This window comes from Dromiciops gliroides, chromosome 2 (genome assembly GCF_019393635.1).
Source record: "Dromiciops gliroides isolate mDroGli1 chromosome 2, mDroGli1.pri, whole genome shotgun sequence".
NCBI lineage: Eukaryota > Metazoa > Chordata > Mammalia > Microbiotheria > Microbiotheriidae > Dromiciops > Dromiciops gliroides.
In genome coordinates, this window is record NC_057862.1 from 679,371,727 (window position 1) to 679,388,385 (window position 16,659).

The 16,659-nt window shown below is 40.5% G+C and overlaps 1 protein-coding gene across 7 annotated transcripts; it reads left to right on the plus strand.

The window, feature by feature from the left end:
- The first annotated feature begins 11,136 nt into the window (after nt 1-11,136).
- LOC122740361 (probable N-acetyltransferase CML1) lies at nt 11,137-15,115 on the plus strand. Of its 7 annotated transcripts, none has more exons than XM_043982460.1 (3): nt 11,137-11,347; nt 12,832-13,090; nt 13,575-15,115. In XM_043982460.1, the coding sequence occupies exon 3, from the start codon at nt 13,605-13,607 to the stop codon at nt 14,274-14,276; it is 672 nt and encodes a 223-aa protein (XP_043838395.1). In that variant the 5' UTR covers nt 11,137-11,347; nt 12,832-13,090; nt 13,575-13,604; the 3' UTR covers nt 14,277-15,115. The 7 variants fall into 7 exon arrangements, with proteins under 7 accessions (XP_043838395.1, XP_043838394.1, XP_043838396.1 ...); XM_043982459.1 differs by having other exon boundaries at nt 12,832-12,993; XM_043982461.1 differs by having other exon boundaries at nt 12,836-12,993.
- The last annotated feature ends 1,544 nt before the right edge of the window (nt 15,116-16,659 follow it).

Genomic DNA, 16,659 nt, shown 5'->3' on the forward strand with positions numbered 1-16,659 from the left:
GAAATACAAGGGCCTTTGATTGGAACTTAAATCCCTTTACAATCTGGCCCTAGTCTGTCTTTAAGGGTGATTGTATACTACTCTTCTTTCAGAAGCATTGTAAACCAGAGGATCAATGATTTAGAGTTGGGAGAACCTTAGAGGCCACTGAGTCAAACCTCCTCTCAATGTTTACAGTTGAGAAAATTACAAATGTTGGAGGGGCTATAGGAAAATGGGCTCACTGGTGCACTAATAGTGAAACTAAGAATTTACCCAGCCATTCTCAAAAGTAACTTAGATCTACATCCAGAAAGTTATTAAACTGTGCATATTTTTTGACCCAGATATGTATGTGTATCCCTATGCCTCTTGTTTTTGAGGCAAAAACCCCAAACTATAAACTAAAGGGGTGGCCTACTGGGGAATGATCAAACAAATTATAATATATGATTATAATGGAATATTATTGTGTAATTAGAAATTACAAAGTGGACAGTTTCAAAGAAAACTGGGGAGACCTTAATGAACTGATAGAGACCAAAGTGGGCAGAATTAGAACAATCTATACAAGGATAAGAACATTATAGAGAAAACTCATTTGAAATGTGGTAGATCAATGGTAGATCATTACCACTCTGTTTTCTAATAAATACCAGATGTTTTTGATGACTGTGGCTTTATAATATAGTTTGAGGTCTAGAAGTATCATTCCCCTTTTATCCCAGAGTTTTTTCATAATTTCCCTTGATAGTCCAGATCTTGTTTTACCAAATGGATTTTATAATTATTTTATCAAGTTCTGTAAAGTATCCCATTGGTAATAACATTGGTATAGCATGAAAAGGGTAAATTAACTTTTGTAGCATGGTCATTTTTATTACATTGACATGGCCTAGCCATGATCAATGAATATCCTTGCAGCTATTTAAGTTGTTCTTTATTTATTTAAGAAGTACTTTGCAGGGGGCAGCTAGGTGGCGCAGTGGATAGAGCACCCGCCCTGTATTCAGGAGTACCTGAGTTCAAATCCAACCTCAGACACTTAACACTTACTAGCTGTGTGACCCTGGGCAAGTCACTTAACCCCAATTGCCTCACTAAAAAAAAAAATTAAAATTAAGAAGTACTTTGCAATTGAATTTATATGAGTCTTTTCATATTCTCTGAGAATTTATTCCCAGACATTTTATGTGTTTTGTAGTTATTTGTAAGGGGATTTCCCCTTTTTATTATTGTTTCTTGGATATTTACAAATAATTATACAGAAATTCAGTTAATTTTTGAGGTTTTATTTTGTAGCCTGAAATTTTGCTGAATGTTTTGTCTTGATTAGCTTCTTTCCAAGTATACCACCACATCATAGAAAAGTCTGTCTATGTCTATATTTTGTAAGCGTTTTTAAAAGCATAAATCAGTTGTCAAATCATTTCCTGCCTTTTTATCTGAGATAATTATGGGGCTTTGAATGTTTTAGTTTTTAACCTAATTAATTACATTGATTGTCTTCCTAATGCTTGCATACCTGATATAAATTCAACTTGGTCATGATGATTGATTTCTTGTTTAAATCATTATAGTTTGGGGCAGCTAGGTGGCGCAGTGGATAGAGCACCGGCCCTGGAGTCAGGAGTACCTGAGTTCAAATCTGGCCTCAGACACTTAACACTTACTAGCTGTGTGACCTTGGGCAAGTCATTTAACCCCAATTGCCTCACTAAAAAACAAACAAACAAATAAAAAAAATCATTATAGTCTGCTTGATAGGAGTTAGTTTGAAAATTTTGAATTTATATTCATTAATGATATTGGCCTGTATTTTGACTTCTGTACTCTATCCTTTTCTGGTTTAGTTATTAGGGCTACATTTGTCTCATAAAAGATTCAGGTTGAGTGCTTTCCTTCTCAATTTTTGAGAGTAATTGATGTAGTATGGGCACTAAATGATCTTTAAATAGTTTATAAAATTTTCCTTTGAACTCAAGATCAGAAGTGTTGTGGTTTTTTTCTTTTGGAATGTCCTCCAAAGGACATTTCCTTTCCTGAGACTGCGTTAGTTAAGATCTCTATCTGGTTTTCTGTCAGTTTGGGTATTTTATGTTTCTTGTATTCTCAGTTTTCTTAGCATATAACTGCACATAAAAGATTTTGATTATTCATTTTACTTCTTCTGGTTTTGCTGTGATTTCACCCAACTCATTGCAATCTTGGGTCTTCCACTGATGACCTATATAAGTCTGCACAGTCACTTAATCACTCTGAACCTCAGTTTCCTCATTTGTAAAATGAGGAGTATCAGAATAGAAGTCCTCTATGGTTCTTCCCAGTCCTGGCTCTATATAATTCTATGATCCTGTGGCATATTAGCCATGGGACTTTACACATATTTCTCCCTTTCTCTCTAGTTTCTTCTTCCATATAAATGAGAGCATGAACAAAAACATCTAAAAGTCCCCTTCCAATTCTAAACCATTGATTCTGGGATCCCAACAACCCATCTTTGAACCTCAGTTTTCTCCTTTGTAAAATGGGAGGAAGGGATTGATTAGGAGCTTCCTGAGTGTACATCCGATTCTAAAATCCTATCTTCCTGTGCCTCCAGGATGACCTTTGAGGATAAAAGGTTTCCCAGCCTGATACTGTAGTCATGGATCCAAAAGAAGCATCTCTCCCTTCTCAAATAGCTCAAAGCTCTGGCCCTGGTAGCAAGGAAAGCATTTCTGTTTCAGCACTGTGCTTTAGAGAACAGCTCACAGAGTGTCTTTCTTGCACCCTCTAGTGGCTTCTGTTTGGGGGAACTGAATCCAATAGAATGCATGAAATCATAAAAGCATAGGATCATAGTATTAGATCTGAAAGGGATCTCAGAAGACTAGCCCCTCTTGTGTTTCAGATGAGAACTAGGAGTTCCACTATGTGAAACAATATTAAACTTAGATCCAGAAAACCTGGGACATATTCCAAGTCTACCACTTACTAGTTATGTGACTGTTGTCAGTTCAATTTGCCCCTTTCAGATTTCTCGTCTGTGATATGAACATAAACATAAACATAATCATAGACCAGGAGCTGGAAGGGAATTGAGAAGCCATTTAGTCCAGTCCCTTAATTTTGTACATGAGAAAATTAAGTCCCAGAGAGGTTAAGTCACTTTCCAAAGGCCTTATATACAGTAAACACTTTGAATGAGTTCTGTGGCTCACAGTGCCTCGTGCCAGAAGAAACTTCCTTCACAGGATTGTTGGGAAGAAAGGGCTTAACAAACTGTAAAGTGCTACAGAAATGTGAATTCATGTAATAAAAAAACAACAGCTATGATGCTGATTACAATTGTGATTACTTTATTCAACAGTTTTTCAATCAGCTATTCGCCTCTACAGTAGTTCACAGACCATTCAATAGAAAAGAATGATAATTATAACCCACTCAATATTCATGGAACCCATGCTTCATCACTCTAAGACAGCTATAGAAAAAAATGAACACTTCTTCACCAGAAACCATGAGGGAGATTGATAGATATTTTCAGAGAACATGATGAAGAAATCAAAAATCTCCAGATATGCTTTTAGTCTAAGCAGAAATCATTTCACCAAGGAACAGAGGTGGAGGGCAGGTACAGATCATCAGATTTGTCAAATGTAGCTAACATGGTTTACCTGCAGATGGAGTCAATAAAATCTATTAGCTGATCAACAATGAACGAATATTTATTCAGCATTTATCATGTGCCAAGCTCTATGTTAGGTACTAGGAATACAAATACAAATGACTAAGATCCAAGAGTGGAATTAACAGGCTCTCTGTGGGTGATAGCCACATGAACTCAGCTAACAATATGCATGCAAAAAAGTATCAGTTTCTCCACTCATACAGATTTAGATGTAGAATCAAAGGAATTTATGACAATTCAGGACCAGTAATTACTGAAGGATTATCCTTTAAAATGTCAGTTTTCGGGGGCAGCTAGGTGGTGCAGTAGATAAAGCACCTGCCCTGAATTCAGGAGGACTTGAGTTCATATCTGGCCTCAGACACTTGACACTTACTAGCTGTGTGACTCTGGGCAAGTCACTTAACCCTTTCATTACCCCACCAAAAAAAAAAAGTCAGTCTTAATGATTAATGCAGATCAAGCTGGGAAATGGTAGAAACTGTGTAATCTATTGCTGCAGGTTGTAACAATTCAGCACCTTCTGAATACCTAAAGAGACACAATCAATTAGAAGCTTCAAAAATTAACAGAAGATCAATGGGTAAATTAACAATACTTAGACAATTGACCAGGGCACTAAGATATATTCGATGACTTTTTTACCTGTTACTTTGGAAATAAACCTCAAATTATCCTTTTTCAATTCAGCAGATAAACTGGACCCAGAGGATAATAGTAGAAATAACCATTACCCATGGTCATCCCATCATAATATTCATCCATAAAAATTTAATAATAACATTGTGAACATATAGCACCATATTGAAAATTTATAGTCTCCCGATTCCATAGAATAAAAAGATTCCAAAATAGAGAAATCTAGTGGAAGGAGTTAAATGATATGAGAAGACAATGGACACACACATCATCATCAGTAAAAGTTAACTTTTGCCAATCTTCAATGCCTAGTCTTTGTGTTACATTGACCGTATTCTTTGTGTTACATTGCCCATGGAAAGGGTTTTTCTCCACAGCAGTGGTTGGAAGTTCATCTCCCTGTCCTTCAAATTTCAAGAAGCCTATGCGTCTGTCTTCCTATAAAGGATCCAATCACAACTCCTCCAGCTGTTATATGTCTCCTATAAAGTCTTTGTTTGTTTTCTGAGGATTGTAAGAAATTTGACTTTTGCACATTGCCTTCACATAGTATCTATATTTAAACACCACAGGATTAAAAAATGCCGCAAAAAAAGTAATGAAACATGCACATGGAAGCAAATCTGACATGACTAACCCAGGATGAATGAAAGGTAGAGAAATAAGTGGAATCTGGTTTTATTTGGTCTAGCCCACATCAGACATTTTGAGTCAGTCTAGTGTCAGCTGGAGCACTCACGCATGATCTTTGCTGTCACAAAATAAGACAAGACCAAAATTAGTACTTGTCCCCAGTAATTTTCAAATAAATAGGAATATCATCTTTTTCTAGGATGATATGACATGTACACAGATAAGCAATGAGGAGGGAATAAGGAGTAACAACTAGAGAAAGCTGAAAAGGCTTCTAATAAGGAGAAAGCATCGGAATTAATCCTCAAAGGAAGTTAAAATGTTTAAAAGGCAGAGGTGAGGAAGGAGTATATTTTAGGCATGGGGGACAGTTTGTGCCAATGAACGGAGGGGAGAGATAGAGTGTAATGTTGTCATTGGGGTTTTCTTGGCAAAGATACTGACTGGAACACTTTGCCCTTTCCTTCTCCAGCTTATTTTTGCAGATGAGGAAATTGAGCTAAACAGGCTGAAGTGACTTACCCAGCATCACACAGCTAGTGTCTGAGGTCAGATTTGAACTCAGATCCTCCTGAATCCAGGGCCAGTGCTTTATCCACTGAACCACCTAACTGCTCCAACAGTGACCTTTAGATTACGCTTCATCTTCTTCTTCCTCCCCACCCTGTGATATTTCTGCAGTACCGGAAACAATCCCAGCTCTCTTGCCCATAGGATTTTAGAGGGGAGTTCTTCATGGAACAAGTGACTTGCCCAGTGAGTTAATAAATGTCAGTGTCAAGATTTTTAACCCAGGTCTTCAGAATCCAAGAGATTGTGCAGGAGAATAGAAAGAATACGGTCAAGAAATGTCAACTGAATTTCAGGGGAATTAAATTCAGATCCTAGTTATCTTGTTGATTATCTGTGTGACTTTGGGGGAGTTACTGTATCTCTCAGGACCTGTTTCCAATTTGGATCCAGCCTATCTTCTCAGACCTGTTTATATCACTCCCTTTCATAGACTCTACATTACAGCTAAATTTGGCCCCCATTGGTACTATAGAAATGGTAGTGATGATGACGACAATGACAACGACCATTAGGTTGTGTAGGATGAGCTAAGTGGGTAGAAATGGGAAATGCCATGAATAAAGATATCAAAAAGGTAAAGGTAATATATTTTGGGAAGCCAATGAGTAGAACAAACTGAGTTTTGTGGAGGGTTCATGTCTGGGATAGGTAGCCAGGTGATACATGTGTGACCCTGGGCAAGTCACTTAACTTGCATTGCCTCACCAAAAGAAAGGATTGATAAAGGTCATTGTTAACAATTTTATTGGCCTAGGCAGTTCAAGAATACCCAAGACTCCTCCTGAAACTCTGAGGTTATTTGGTCCAACTAGACTCCTTCCACCGAGGGGAAAGGGAGGCATATAGACTGAAAACATTTTATCAACTTCTGAGTGCAGTGTTCATCAGTTAATACCTATGTGTATATATGTATGTGATTATTTTGGGGGAGCAGAGGGGGAACAAAACTATAATTACATTGGTGTAGGGAACTTTCTCTACCAACATAGATCAATTGTTCTACAATTTAGTCTTAGAGAATTGCTTAAAGCATTGAGACCTATTCAGAGACTTGCCCTAGTCACATTGCTTGTACGTGTCAGAAGAGAGATTTGAATCCAGGTTTTCCTGACTCCAAGGCCAACTCTCTCTCTACTATGCCATGTCTCATCTATCTTGCTTATAGTTGACAGATTGGAAGGTCCTTTGGGTTCTACTTATCCCAGCTTGGTATCCAAGTGGAATGATGGGAAGCAGTGTGGCACAGTGACTTGAATATTGGATGGGGAATTCTCCAGAGTTCCAAAGACTTGGGTTCTATTCTTTCTCTGACAATTACTAGCTCTGTGATCATGGACAAATCACTTAACATCTCTGAGACTTAGTTTCCCCAATTTATAGTGATAATAATGCCTGTACTACCCACCCCATTGGTAAAAGGATCAGTTCCCTTTGTTCTTCTAAGTGAACCTTACAGAGTAAGGCTTAAGATTCAGTTGCCATTTGGAGTCAGAGCATCTGGGTCCATATCTAAATGCTACTATTATCTAGCTGGGTGTGATATGTGACAAATGACTTCAGTTCTTTGGCTTTTGATTTACTCATCTATAAAATGAAAAGTTGGATCAGATGATCTCAAAATCCCCTCTAGCTCAAAACCCAGTGAACTTATCACCTTGGTTCTTCAAATAACTAGGTTTGTGACTCTGGGCAGATCCATTAACTTCTCCAAGTTTCAATTCCCTCATGTATAAAATGAGGATAATAATTATCCTACCTATTCCACAAGGCTACTAGGAAAAAATGCTTTGTAAACTGTAAAATACTTGATAAAAGTAAGTTGACCTTTGGTTCCTACTAGTCAGATAATTAAGCAGTCTTGTGGGGAGGAGGAGTCTAAATAAATTTTTAAGATTTTTCTAGTCCTGTAAGCTAAGTATTATCCTTCCCTTGAGGGATGACAGGAAAAGTGACACTGATTTTGGGCTCCCATTACAATGTAAGCTCCTTGAGGGAAAGGACTATTGTTAGCACATAGTAAGTAGTGAATAAATGTTTTCATTCACTCATTCATCCACTCTAGTCATAGGAATAACATAGTAGCTACTCTGTAGTTATAATACTGAAATTTTCTCCTAGACAACCTGGAGATGCCTCACAGTGTGTATTAACTGGTTCACTGGTTTTCGTCCCCCCCCACACACACACACACATTTATTTTATTTGTTTTTTTTTTTCATTTATTTTATCTATTTTCCTTATCCCTGCCTCTTCTAGTGAGAGGATAGGCAACTAGACTGTGCAATCAACCACATTAATCAGTGTTCCTCTTATGTGAACCTGCTAATTTTTTATTTTAATTTTCAGAAATGCTTGTCATCTTTTTCTGGGCTTATGAAGGGTAAAGTGAGTTTGGAATACCCATAGGTAGTACCATCTGGTGCTTTTTAGTTCTCTGTCTTCTTGAGATGAAAGATGTGAATGATCACTCTGGTTCAAACTTCTGGGCTTTAAAACCATGCTTCAACTACTGTCTCCTCTTAGAATTAGGGCCTTCTCACCGAGAACATCCAATGACCCTATGATCTTCTTAGTAGGTCATAGCAAGCATTTGCAGAAATGTGGAACCTGACTGCTTCACCTGGCCTTCTGTTTTTGTCCTAGCTCCAAAGAGAATTTTGAGGATAAGGTGAGCATTGGGCTCCTGAAAGCTTTTGTAAGGATTCAGGGGAAGAATTGCCAAAATAAGTGCAGAATCAAGAATGTAGCAGGAATTATAAGGAATTTCCTAACCCTAGTCATATAATTGTCTTGGATCATGAACCTTCAATCAACACCACTCAAAAGCAGCAAAAGAATAAGTTTAATATTATCCATAGCAGCATTTTGACTGTTTTTATCTAGTTCCATATTGGAGGCCTTGGTTATGCAATAAGAGATCTTCGTTTCCTTAGTTGGGAAGAGACTTGCTAATTATTGCACCACAGTAGATTGGAGCAGAGGCCCAGAAGCAGCTACTAATGCCCAGCAGATGGTACCTGATGCCCAGTAGAGGCAAGACAACTCCTAAAAGAGATGACACTTAATGGCCAGAAGAGACCATGTGATGCTCAACCAAAATGACAAAATGCATAATGAGGGAACCAGCAGATGTTGTCAACAATGCAACATTGGAGATATGAATTGACCTGGCCACATGGGTTGTTGTGTGTGTATATACTTTATGGGTTCCTGATGCGTGTGCTTTCTTTGTGAGCATTCTGGCCTTTGTGGTTCCTGAGGCATTCTCTGTTTCTCACATTGTCTTAAAAAAAGAACGGCTTTAAGGTATATGCATGTGTACATGTGTACATGTATACACATACATGTGTATATGCGTGCGTGTATAGTTGTATGTTTTTCTTTGATCTAGGGAGAGCTGGTAGCAAGGACTCCTTCCATCATAGGAACATTGCAGATGTCAGATGGCTTTAATTCTGGCCCCACAAGCCCTTGGATCTCAGGTCCCAGAGGCCAAGAGGGACATAATCCTGCTCCCATAGAAGTCCTGTTCTACTATAGACTCAGTGAACTATGATCTATCTAAACATCCTCTGGGCTGTTGGGTCCTCTTAAAAATAGCAAGGGGCAAAGTTTCTCTAAGTAGGAGTGGGGGAAGGGCTGGGGAATCCAGGACCAGCTTTGGAGAGGAATCTTTTCCATAACAGGGGGTTCAAATGTCCTACATTAGAAGCAGCTAATCAGTTATCAGACTGCTGTGGGTCATGGAGCAGGGCTACTGGCATAAAGGCACAGGTCACAGCACATCCTGCTCCAGTACCCCTGGACTTTGGACAAAGCCCTGGCTGACTGGCTCACCCACGCCCAAGGTAAAACCAGAAGTCCGCAAAGGACGAAGGAATGGGTGTGACATGAGGACATCCATTCTATTAGGGCTTGAAAGCAAAGCCTCCCTGCCCCATACCCACATCCCTCCCACTCCCTGATCCAGAGGGCAGCACCTAGTGGCTATTATGTGCTACCAACTGAGAAGAAAGAGGTCTATACAGAAGCCCCAGGGGCATCTTAAGGCCATTTAAGGCCAACTGGGATTGCATGTTTATTTTCGATTTTGTTATCTTAGACAGATCAGGACTTTGGCAAAATGCTGGTTTTCCCCAGAAGGTTCCTATGAATATAGTTGGCATAAACCAAGGTGAGTCATTCAGGGGAACTCTCTAGGATGTCTGAACAAGAAAAGCTGTTTCTAGGTAACTGGAAAAAATCTTTTCAATAACTTTCTCTGACAAAGGTTCATATCCAAGATATATGAATAAATGATTCAAATTTATGACCAAGAATATTTCCCAGTAGACAAGTGGTCAAAGACTATGAATAAGCAGTTGTCAAAGGAAGAAATCCAAGTTATCAACAGCTATATGAAAAAAATTTCCAAATTGCTAATGATTTAGCAAAATGAAAATTAAAGTGACTCCAATGTTCTGTCTCACACCCATCAGATTAGCAAAAATGACAAAAGAAGTGAGAAATATTGGAAGGGCTATGAGAAAACATACATGCTCACATACTGCCCATGAAGTTGTGAATTAGTCACAAAGCAATTGGAAACTAAGCCCTATTAAATCACTAAACCAGCCCCAATCTTCTACCCAGCTCTGCCACTATTAGTCCTATTACCCCAAGGAGATAAAAAAGAGAGGAAAGGGGCAGCTAGATGGTGCAGTGGATAGAGCACTGGCCCTGGAGTCAGGAGGACCTGAGTTCAAATCTGGCCTCAGACACTTAACACTTACTAGCTGTGTGACCCTAGGCAAGTCACTTAACCGCAATTGCCTCATGAAAGAAAGAAAGAAACAAAGAAAGAAAGAAAGAAAGAAAGAAAGAAAGAAAGAAAGAGAGAGGAAAAGAACATATATGTACAATATTTATAGCAACCTTTTTCATAGTTAGATACTGGAAATTAAGGAGACATCTACTTATTAGGGAATGGCTAAATGAATGATGATCTATGAATGTAATTGAATATCACAGCTCCATATGAAATGATGAAATGGAAAGTTTCTGAGAAAACTGAGAAGACGCATGAGCTGTTGCAAAGGAAGGTGAGCGGACCCAGGAGAAAGATTTGGAAAATGACAACAACATTGTAAAGAAAATCAGCATTGAAAGACTTTAAAATTCTACTCCTTACAAGGATAAGACATGATTCCTGAGAACTGAAGATGAAACATGCTGTCCATTTCCTGCTCAACTTGAAATGCAGCATGAGACAGACGTTTCTGGACATATCCAATGTGGGGATTTGTTCTGCTGGACTATATATATTTATAATGAGGGTTTTATTATTTTAAAAAAATTATTCAATGGTGGGAGGAGGCTGTGAGGGAGACACAATTATTGCTCGTAAAATAATTATTTTTTAAATAACAAATTTCTTAAAAGAACAATTTTAAACTGTTTACTTTTGTAAATTAAGATTTAAAAAAATTAACAGAGACATATTATTTCTCCCTCCCATTATTCATCAAATAAATTTCCAATGTAAGAAGCATACAGACCTTGCCAGGAGGTGGAGTATGGGGGAGTGAGAGGGCATAGCCAATGGAAAAGGACAGTGATGCAAGCCAGAACTGCCCACTGACATAGAGAGGAACCTGCATCAAAAACTGCTGTAGTCATATGACTTATTCCAAATGAACTTCAACAAAGAAAAGCAACAAGGGAAACAGCTTCAATTGAGAGAAAGAGTTAGTGGAGACATAGCTTCAACAATAATAATAATACATATAATAATATGTGTATAATAATATATATATAGCAGGAAGTTGGGCCAGAGTCTGGAGCAGCAGGGAGCTACATACCAAAGGGAAGGTAGGACCCTTGTGTCTCAAAACATAAGCCTCTGATTATGGAGATGTTGATGTCCTGGGACAATATTCAAGGAACCCCACCCTAGTTCCAACTCTTATTTCCTGAACTACTGGTGCATTTGGGCACAAGCCCTTTTTGCATTTTCTGCCTAGTTAAATTAAATCGGTTGTCCTCCTGGCTCTCACCTATATGAACCTGTCTTTACCTATTAGAATATAAGCTTCTTGTGAAAGCAGAGACTCTAACTTTTGCTTTTGGTCCTCAGCACCTAACTCTGTACCTGGAGCATAACAGACTCATGAAAGACACTTCTTCTTTCATTCATTCATTTATTACTTAACTGAGTGCTAGGCTGGAAGCCGTTTTCAGAGATTTTCAAAATAAGGGTGATACCAAAATGCCTATTGTTTCCCTCGGTGGAGATGTGAGGCAGGGAGATTTTGTGAGAGATGCCTCCCAAAACTGTCCCGATCACTGTGCTGTGCTGTTTTGCAGTTTTAAACAGCACGCCTTCCACCTCCCTATCTGGAAACCAATCAAACCAATATTTGTACAGGTTAATTCACTCCCTTCTTGCTCCCTTAGCCATTCCTGTCATTCCTCAGACCCAAACCTCCCTCTTCCAGACTTCTCCCCTGCTGTGTTATTTCTCCCCATTAGGAAGTAAATCCTCCAGGGCAAATAGTTGGCTCTTAAGGAAAGATTTTCATTCTTTCCTGTTATCAGAAGGTAAGTGTGGGGGTCTTCTGATTTGTTAAAGGTCTCAAAGAAATCACTGGATCTTGAAAGCATAGAGGGGAAAGGACTAATAGAGGCTTCCCAGTCTAATGCAGATTTGAACAGGAATTCTCTCTACGACAGACCCATCCAGCCATTTCTTGAAGACTTCTTCTTCTTCTTCTTCTTTTTTTTTGTGAGGCAATTGGGGTTAAGTGACTTGCCCAGGGTCACACAGCTAGTAAGTGTCAAGTGTCTGAGGCCAGATTTGAACTCAGGTCCTCCTGACTCCAGGGCCGGTGCTCTAGCCACTGCGCCACCTAGCTGCCCCTGAAGACTTCTGCTGATGGGAAAGTCTGTTCCTTTGGAAGTCCTCTCTGGCTCTGAGATTCTGTGACTTTGGGGAGGTCCTTCTCTAAAGATTCATCAGTGTCCAGTCTTAAAGAAGGTCTGAGTCTGCACTTGGATGCTCCTACTAGGATTCAGTTAGGGGTCAGTCCGAGTCACAGGCAGGCAACTGGGAATGCTTGGGGAGAGGGAGAGCACAAGGAAAAAGGGGGGGATCCAGAGGCTAAGGGGGTGAGAGCTGGCTTCTGCTTCCAATCTGGGACTCTCCAAGAGTTAGGAAGAGAGGTAGCTACACCAGGATGGGTTAGGCAGGATGCCACACTCATTGTCTGAGCTTTGGGTAGGTGAGTGGGAGGGTAGCGGCGCTGGGGGCATTTGAGGGGAAGGAATGCAAAAGTGATGATTCAGCTCTCAATCAGACAGGTCCAACAGGAGGAAGGACGCTGACCTTTGGGCACCACAGGTGGGCTTGGAAGCACTTTGGCAGACTCTCATAGCAGCAGCCTGAGGAAAAGGGGTGCAAGTTGCAAGGGCCCCAGCTACAAAGGACTGGAGTGTCTTGGGATCTGGAAAATCAGCAGGTGAGGTGACAGGAGAGGGAGCTTCCCTGGAAAAATTCTCATCTGCCTCTGAGTTCTCTTCACAGGACAATAGACAAAGAGCTGAACAGTATTCAAGGTACCATCTATTCCACCCTCCCCATCCTCCATTTCACAAATTAGCAACTGAGACCCAGAAAGTTTAAATAACTTGCCCACAGTATACCCAAGTATACCCAAGTATAGAGTGAGAGAGGTAAGATTTGAACTCAGAGCCTCTGACCCCCAATCCAGCACTCTTTCTGGATTCTAGGTCATGCTCCCATGACCTGGGACTACAGGAGGCTCTGGATTGAGAGGAAAGACTAAATCTCATTGGGAGAGTCTATTCTGGAAGGCTCAACATGATCCTCCTGGATGTCTTTAGTCCTTGCTCCTTCCATCCTTGGACTGACTTCAGATGGAGGCCTGGGGCTAGCAGAGAACAGAATGGGAGCAGTTTCCCTCCCCTGACCCTCAAACCTGCAGTTCAGGCAGTGGCTTCTTTCCTTCCAGGAACAGAAGGTGAGTTGTGTGGAGGTATATGGATGGGGTAAGGACAGTGCCAATCCTCTCTCCTACAGGGTCTGTAGAAGAAGGAGACTGAAGAATCCATGGCTCCTTATCACATCCGGAAGTATCAGGACCAAGACAGGGAGGCTGTGATAGACATGTTCATCAAGGGAACCCTGTATCTAGTTTCTTTTGGCTTCTTCCATCAGCTAAAGCAGCCCAGAAGCTTCCTGCTCCTGCTGGGGGGGCCAGGGGCCCTGTTCCTTGGCTCTGGCTCCCTCCTCCTGTCTCTCCTAGCCCTCCCAGGCCTCCTGGCCTTCCTGTGGCTAGTTGCTAGATATCCCATCAAAAATTACTTGGACCACGCTTTGCGCACTGATATGTCAGACATCAGGAAATTCTATCTCAATGACAGAGGATCTTGTTTCTGGGTAGCAGAGAAAGAGGGTCAGGTGGTGGGCATGGTGTGTGCCTGTCCCCAAAAGATGGCTCCCGGAGGACAGAAACGCTTGGAGCTGCTACATTTGTCAGTGAGACAGGAGCACCGGGGCCAGGGGATGGCCAAATCCCTGACCCAGACTGTGCTGCAATTTGCACAGGACCAGGGCTACGATGCTGTGGTCTTAAGTACCCTTAGCTTTAATAATGCAGCTCAAAGAGTGTATGAGCAACTGGGCTTCTGGAAAGCACGTGAAGCCTTTGATTCCCTGAAATGGAGGGTGACGGGCATGACTTTTTTCTACTATGAATATTCAGTCCCTTCTTCACACTAAAAACTCCCTGAACCATTTTTGTCTTTAGCCCTTTATAGATTGGCCCAGGATAGGCCTCTGCATACCACCTGTGCTCATTAAAGCCTGTTAACTGGCATCATTGGCTTTTCCCCCTCGTGTCAAAAGGTCCTCTCCCAAACAAAGGGATTTGAGATGGGAAAAATCCCAGAATCTCAGCATTAGAAAGGACTTCACTAGGGGCAGCTAGGATGCCAGGATTTCACTGGCATCCAGGCTAACCCACTGCTAACCAGGAACCCCCACCACAATATAGCTGACTAGTGGCTATCCAGCCTTGTGCTTCTTTCAAAGGCAGCCCTTCATATTTTGGGATAGTTGGACTGTTGGAAAGATTTCCTTTAATGCTGTCAGATCTTCCCCCCACTTACTCCTCATTCTTGATGCTGGACCAAGGGGATTCCTCTTTTACACAAAAATAGCTTCCTTCACATCCTTGGTGATGATTATCCTGTCAACCTCTCTAATCCAATCCAATTCAATAAACATTTACTAAGATACATAAGATTTAGACTAACTTTCTTGTGCCAGACCATACCCAGCTTCAGTGGGGTCTACATTATTTGAATTGATAACCTTATATAGATATACTTTCTCAATCCAAGTGATCCTTAGTCCTTCATTTCAATATAGCTCACTTCTAATCACGTCAACCAATTATATTCAATTGCTATTTGATGGACCACCTACTATTTGGAAGGCTATATAAGATATGAAACCACCTCCATTTTGGGTCTTTGGTCTGAGAGATATGGCTAATGACCATGCTTTTCTTAATAACCTGTTGGCCTTCTTAATAAAATCATTAAATTAACCCAAAACTATGTCTCTTAAATTTTTACTCATTGCAGGTGGGAAAGGGAGGGAAGGAAGAAAAAAGAAAAAAGAAAGAAATGTACATGATAATTTTGTTGTATATTTGAAATGAATAGTGAGTTGTACATATGTAGTAGACTTGCAATTTCATGTACAATTATCTTTTCTTTGTACTATGTTATAGAAATGTTCGTTTTATTCCACACATTTTTTTAATTTAAAAGGGGGAGACAACACACAAAAGGAGGCAGGAAGGGGTGGGGAGAACAGGACCCCAGGGAGTGCCAAGGTTGGGGGGATCTTGTTCCATGGAATTGAAACCAGGGAGACCATCAGATGCAAGTTGGAGCATTTCTAAGATACAAATCCCTAGTTCTTTCTACCAATGTCCATATGACATGATCTTGGGACTCTTTAATATCCTGGTGAGATATTTCTTAAAAAATGGTGCTTCCAACTGAACAAAATATTTCAGATGTGTTCTGACCAAGTTAGAGTCCATACAGTGGGATCATAACTTCCCCAGTCATCCAATTAGCTTTTTGGGCTGACATATCACACTATAGACTCATAATGAGCTTGCATTCCTCCTCCACCACCTCCACCACCACCACCCTGACCTTTTTCAGATGGATTATTCTTTTCCCATCTCATACTTGTGAAGTTTTTTTCAACACACACACACACACACACACACACACACTGAAGTTTAAAACCCTATACCTACTAAACTGGATTTTGTTAAAGTCAGCTTAGCCTTTTGGGATCTTAATTCCCCCATTACTTGAGTCAGCTGACTCAGTGGATGGAAGACTAAACTACAGATCAGGAAGGTCTGAGTTTAAATCCAGTCTCAGACACATACTAGCTATGGACCCAGGGAAAGTCACTTAACCTCTGCATGCCTCAGTTTCCCCAACCACAAAATGGCCACAATAATAGTTCCCACCTCCTAAAGTCTTTGTGAGGATAGATTGAGATATTTATAAACATTTAAAGTGCTATATAAAGGCTGCCTATTTTTTATATCAGAAACCGATATGAGTTAACAAACTGAAATAAATTGGTAGCTGTCAGTCAAACAAGCATTTGTTAAATACTTAGTATGTGGTAGGCACTGTGCCAAATGTTGGAGACACAAAGAAAGGCAAAAACATGGCCCCTGCTCTCAAGGAGGCCACATTCTATTGGGGGTAAAAATGCATGCAGATAGTTAGGTCTGTAGGAGATAAGTAGGAATCACATAAAAGATAAATGAGCAGTAGATGAGTCATTGTTGGTCCTTCATTCTCGAAGAGGACCATGACATGGGAGTGATGTCATGACTTGCAATTTAATGGGATTTCAGTGAGGGAGGGCTGTGCAAAGTCGCCAGCCTCACTCTGCCCCAGAACCATCTGGGTCTAGTGGCAAAATATACATCAGGACGACTGGAGAAGGCCCTAGATGTTTAAGGCAATTCAGGTTAAGTGACTTGCCCAGGGTCACACAGCTAGTAAGTGGCTAAGGTGAAATTTGAACTCAGGTCCTCCCAGCTTCAGGGCCAGTG

Excerpts from the sequence above, each read along its gene's own strand:
- LOC122740361 (XM_043982460.1), top strand. The coding sequence starts at position 13,605 with ATGGCTCCTTATCACATCCGGAAGTATCAGGACCAAGACAGGGAGGCT.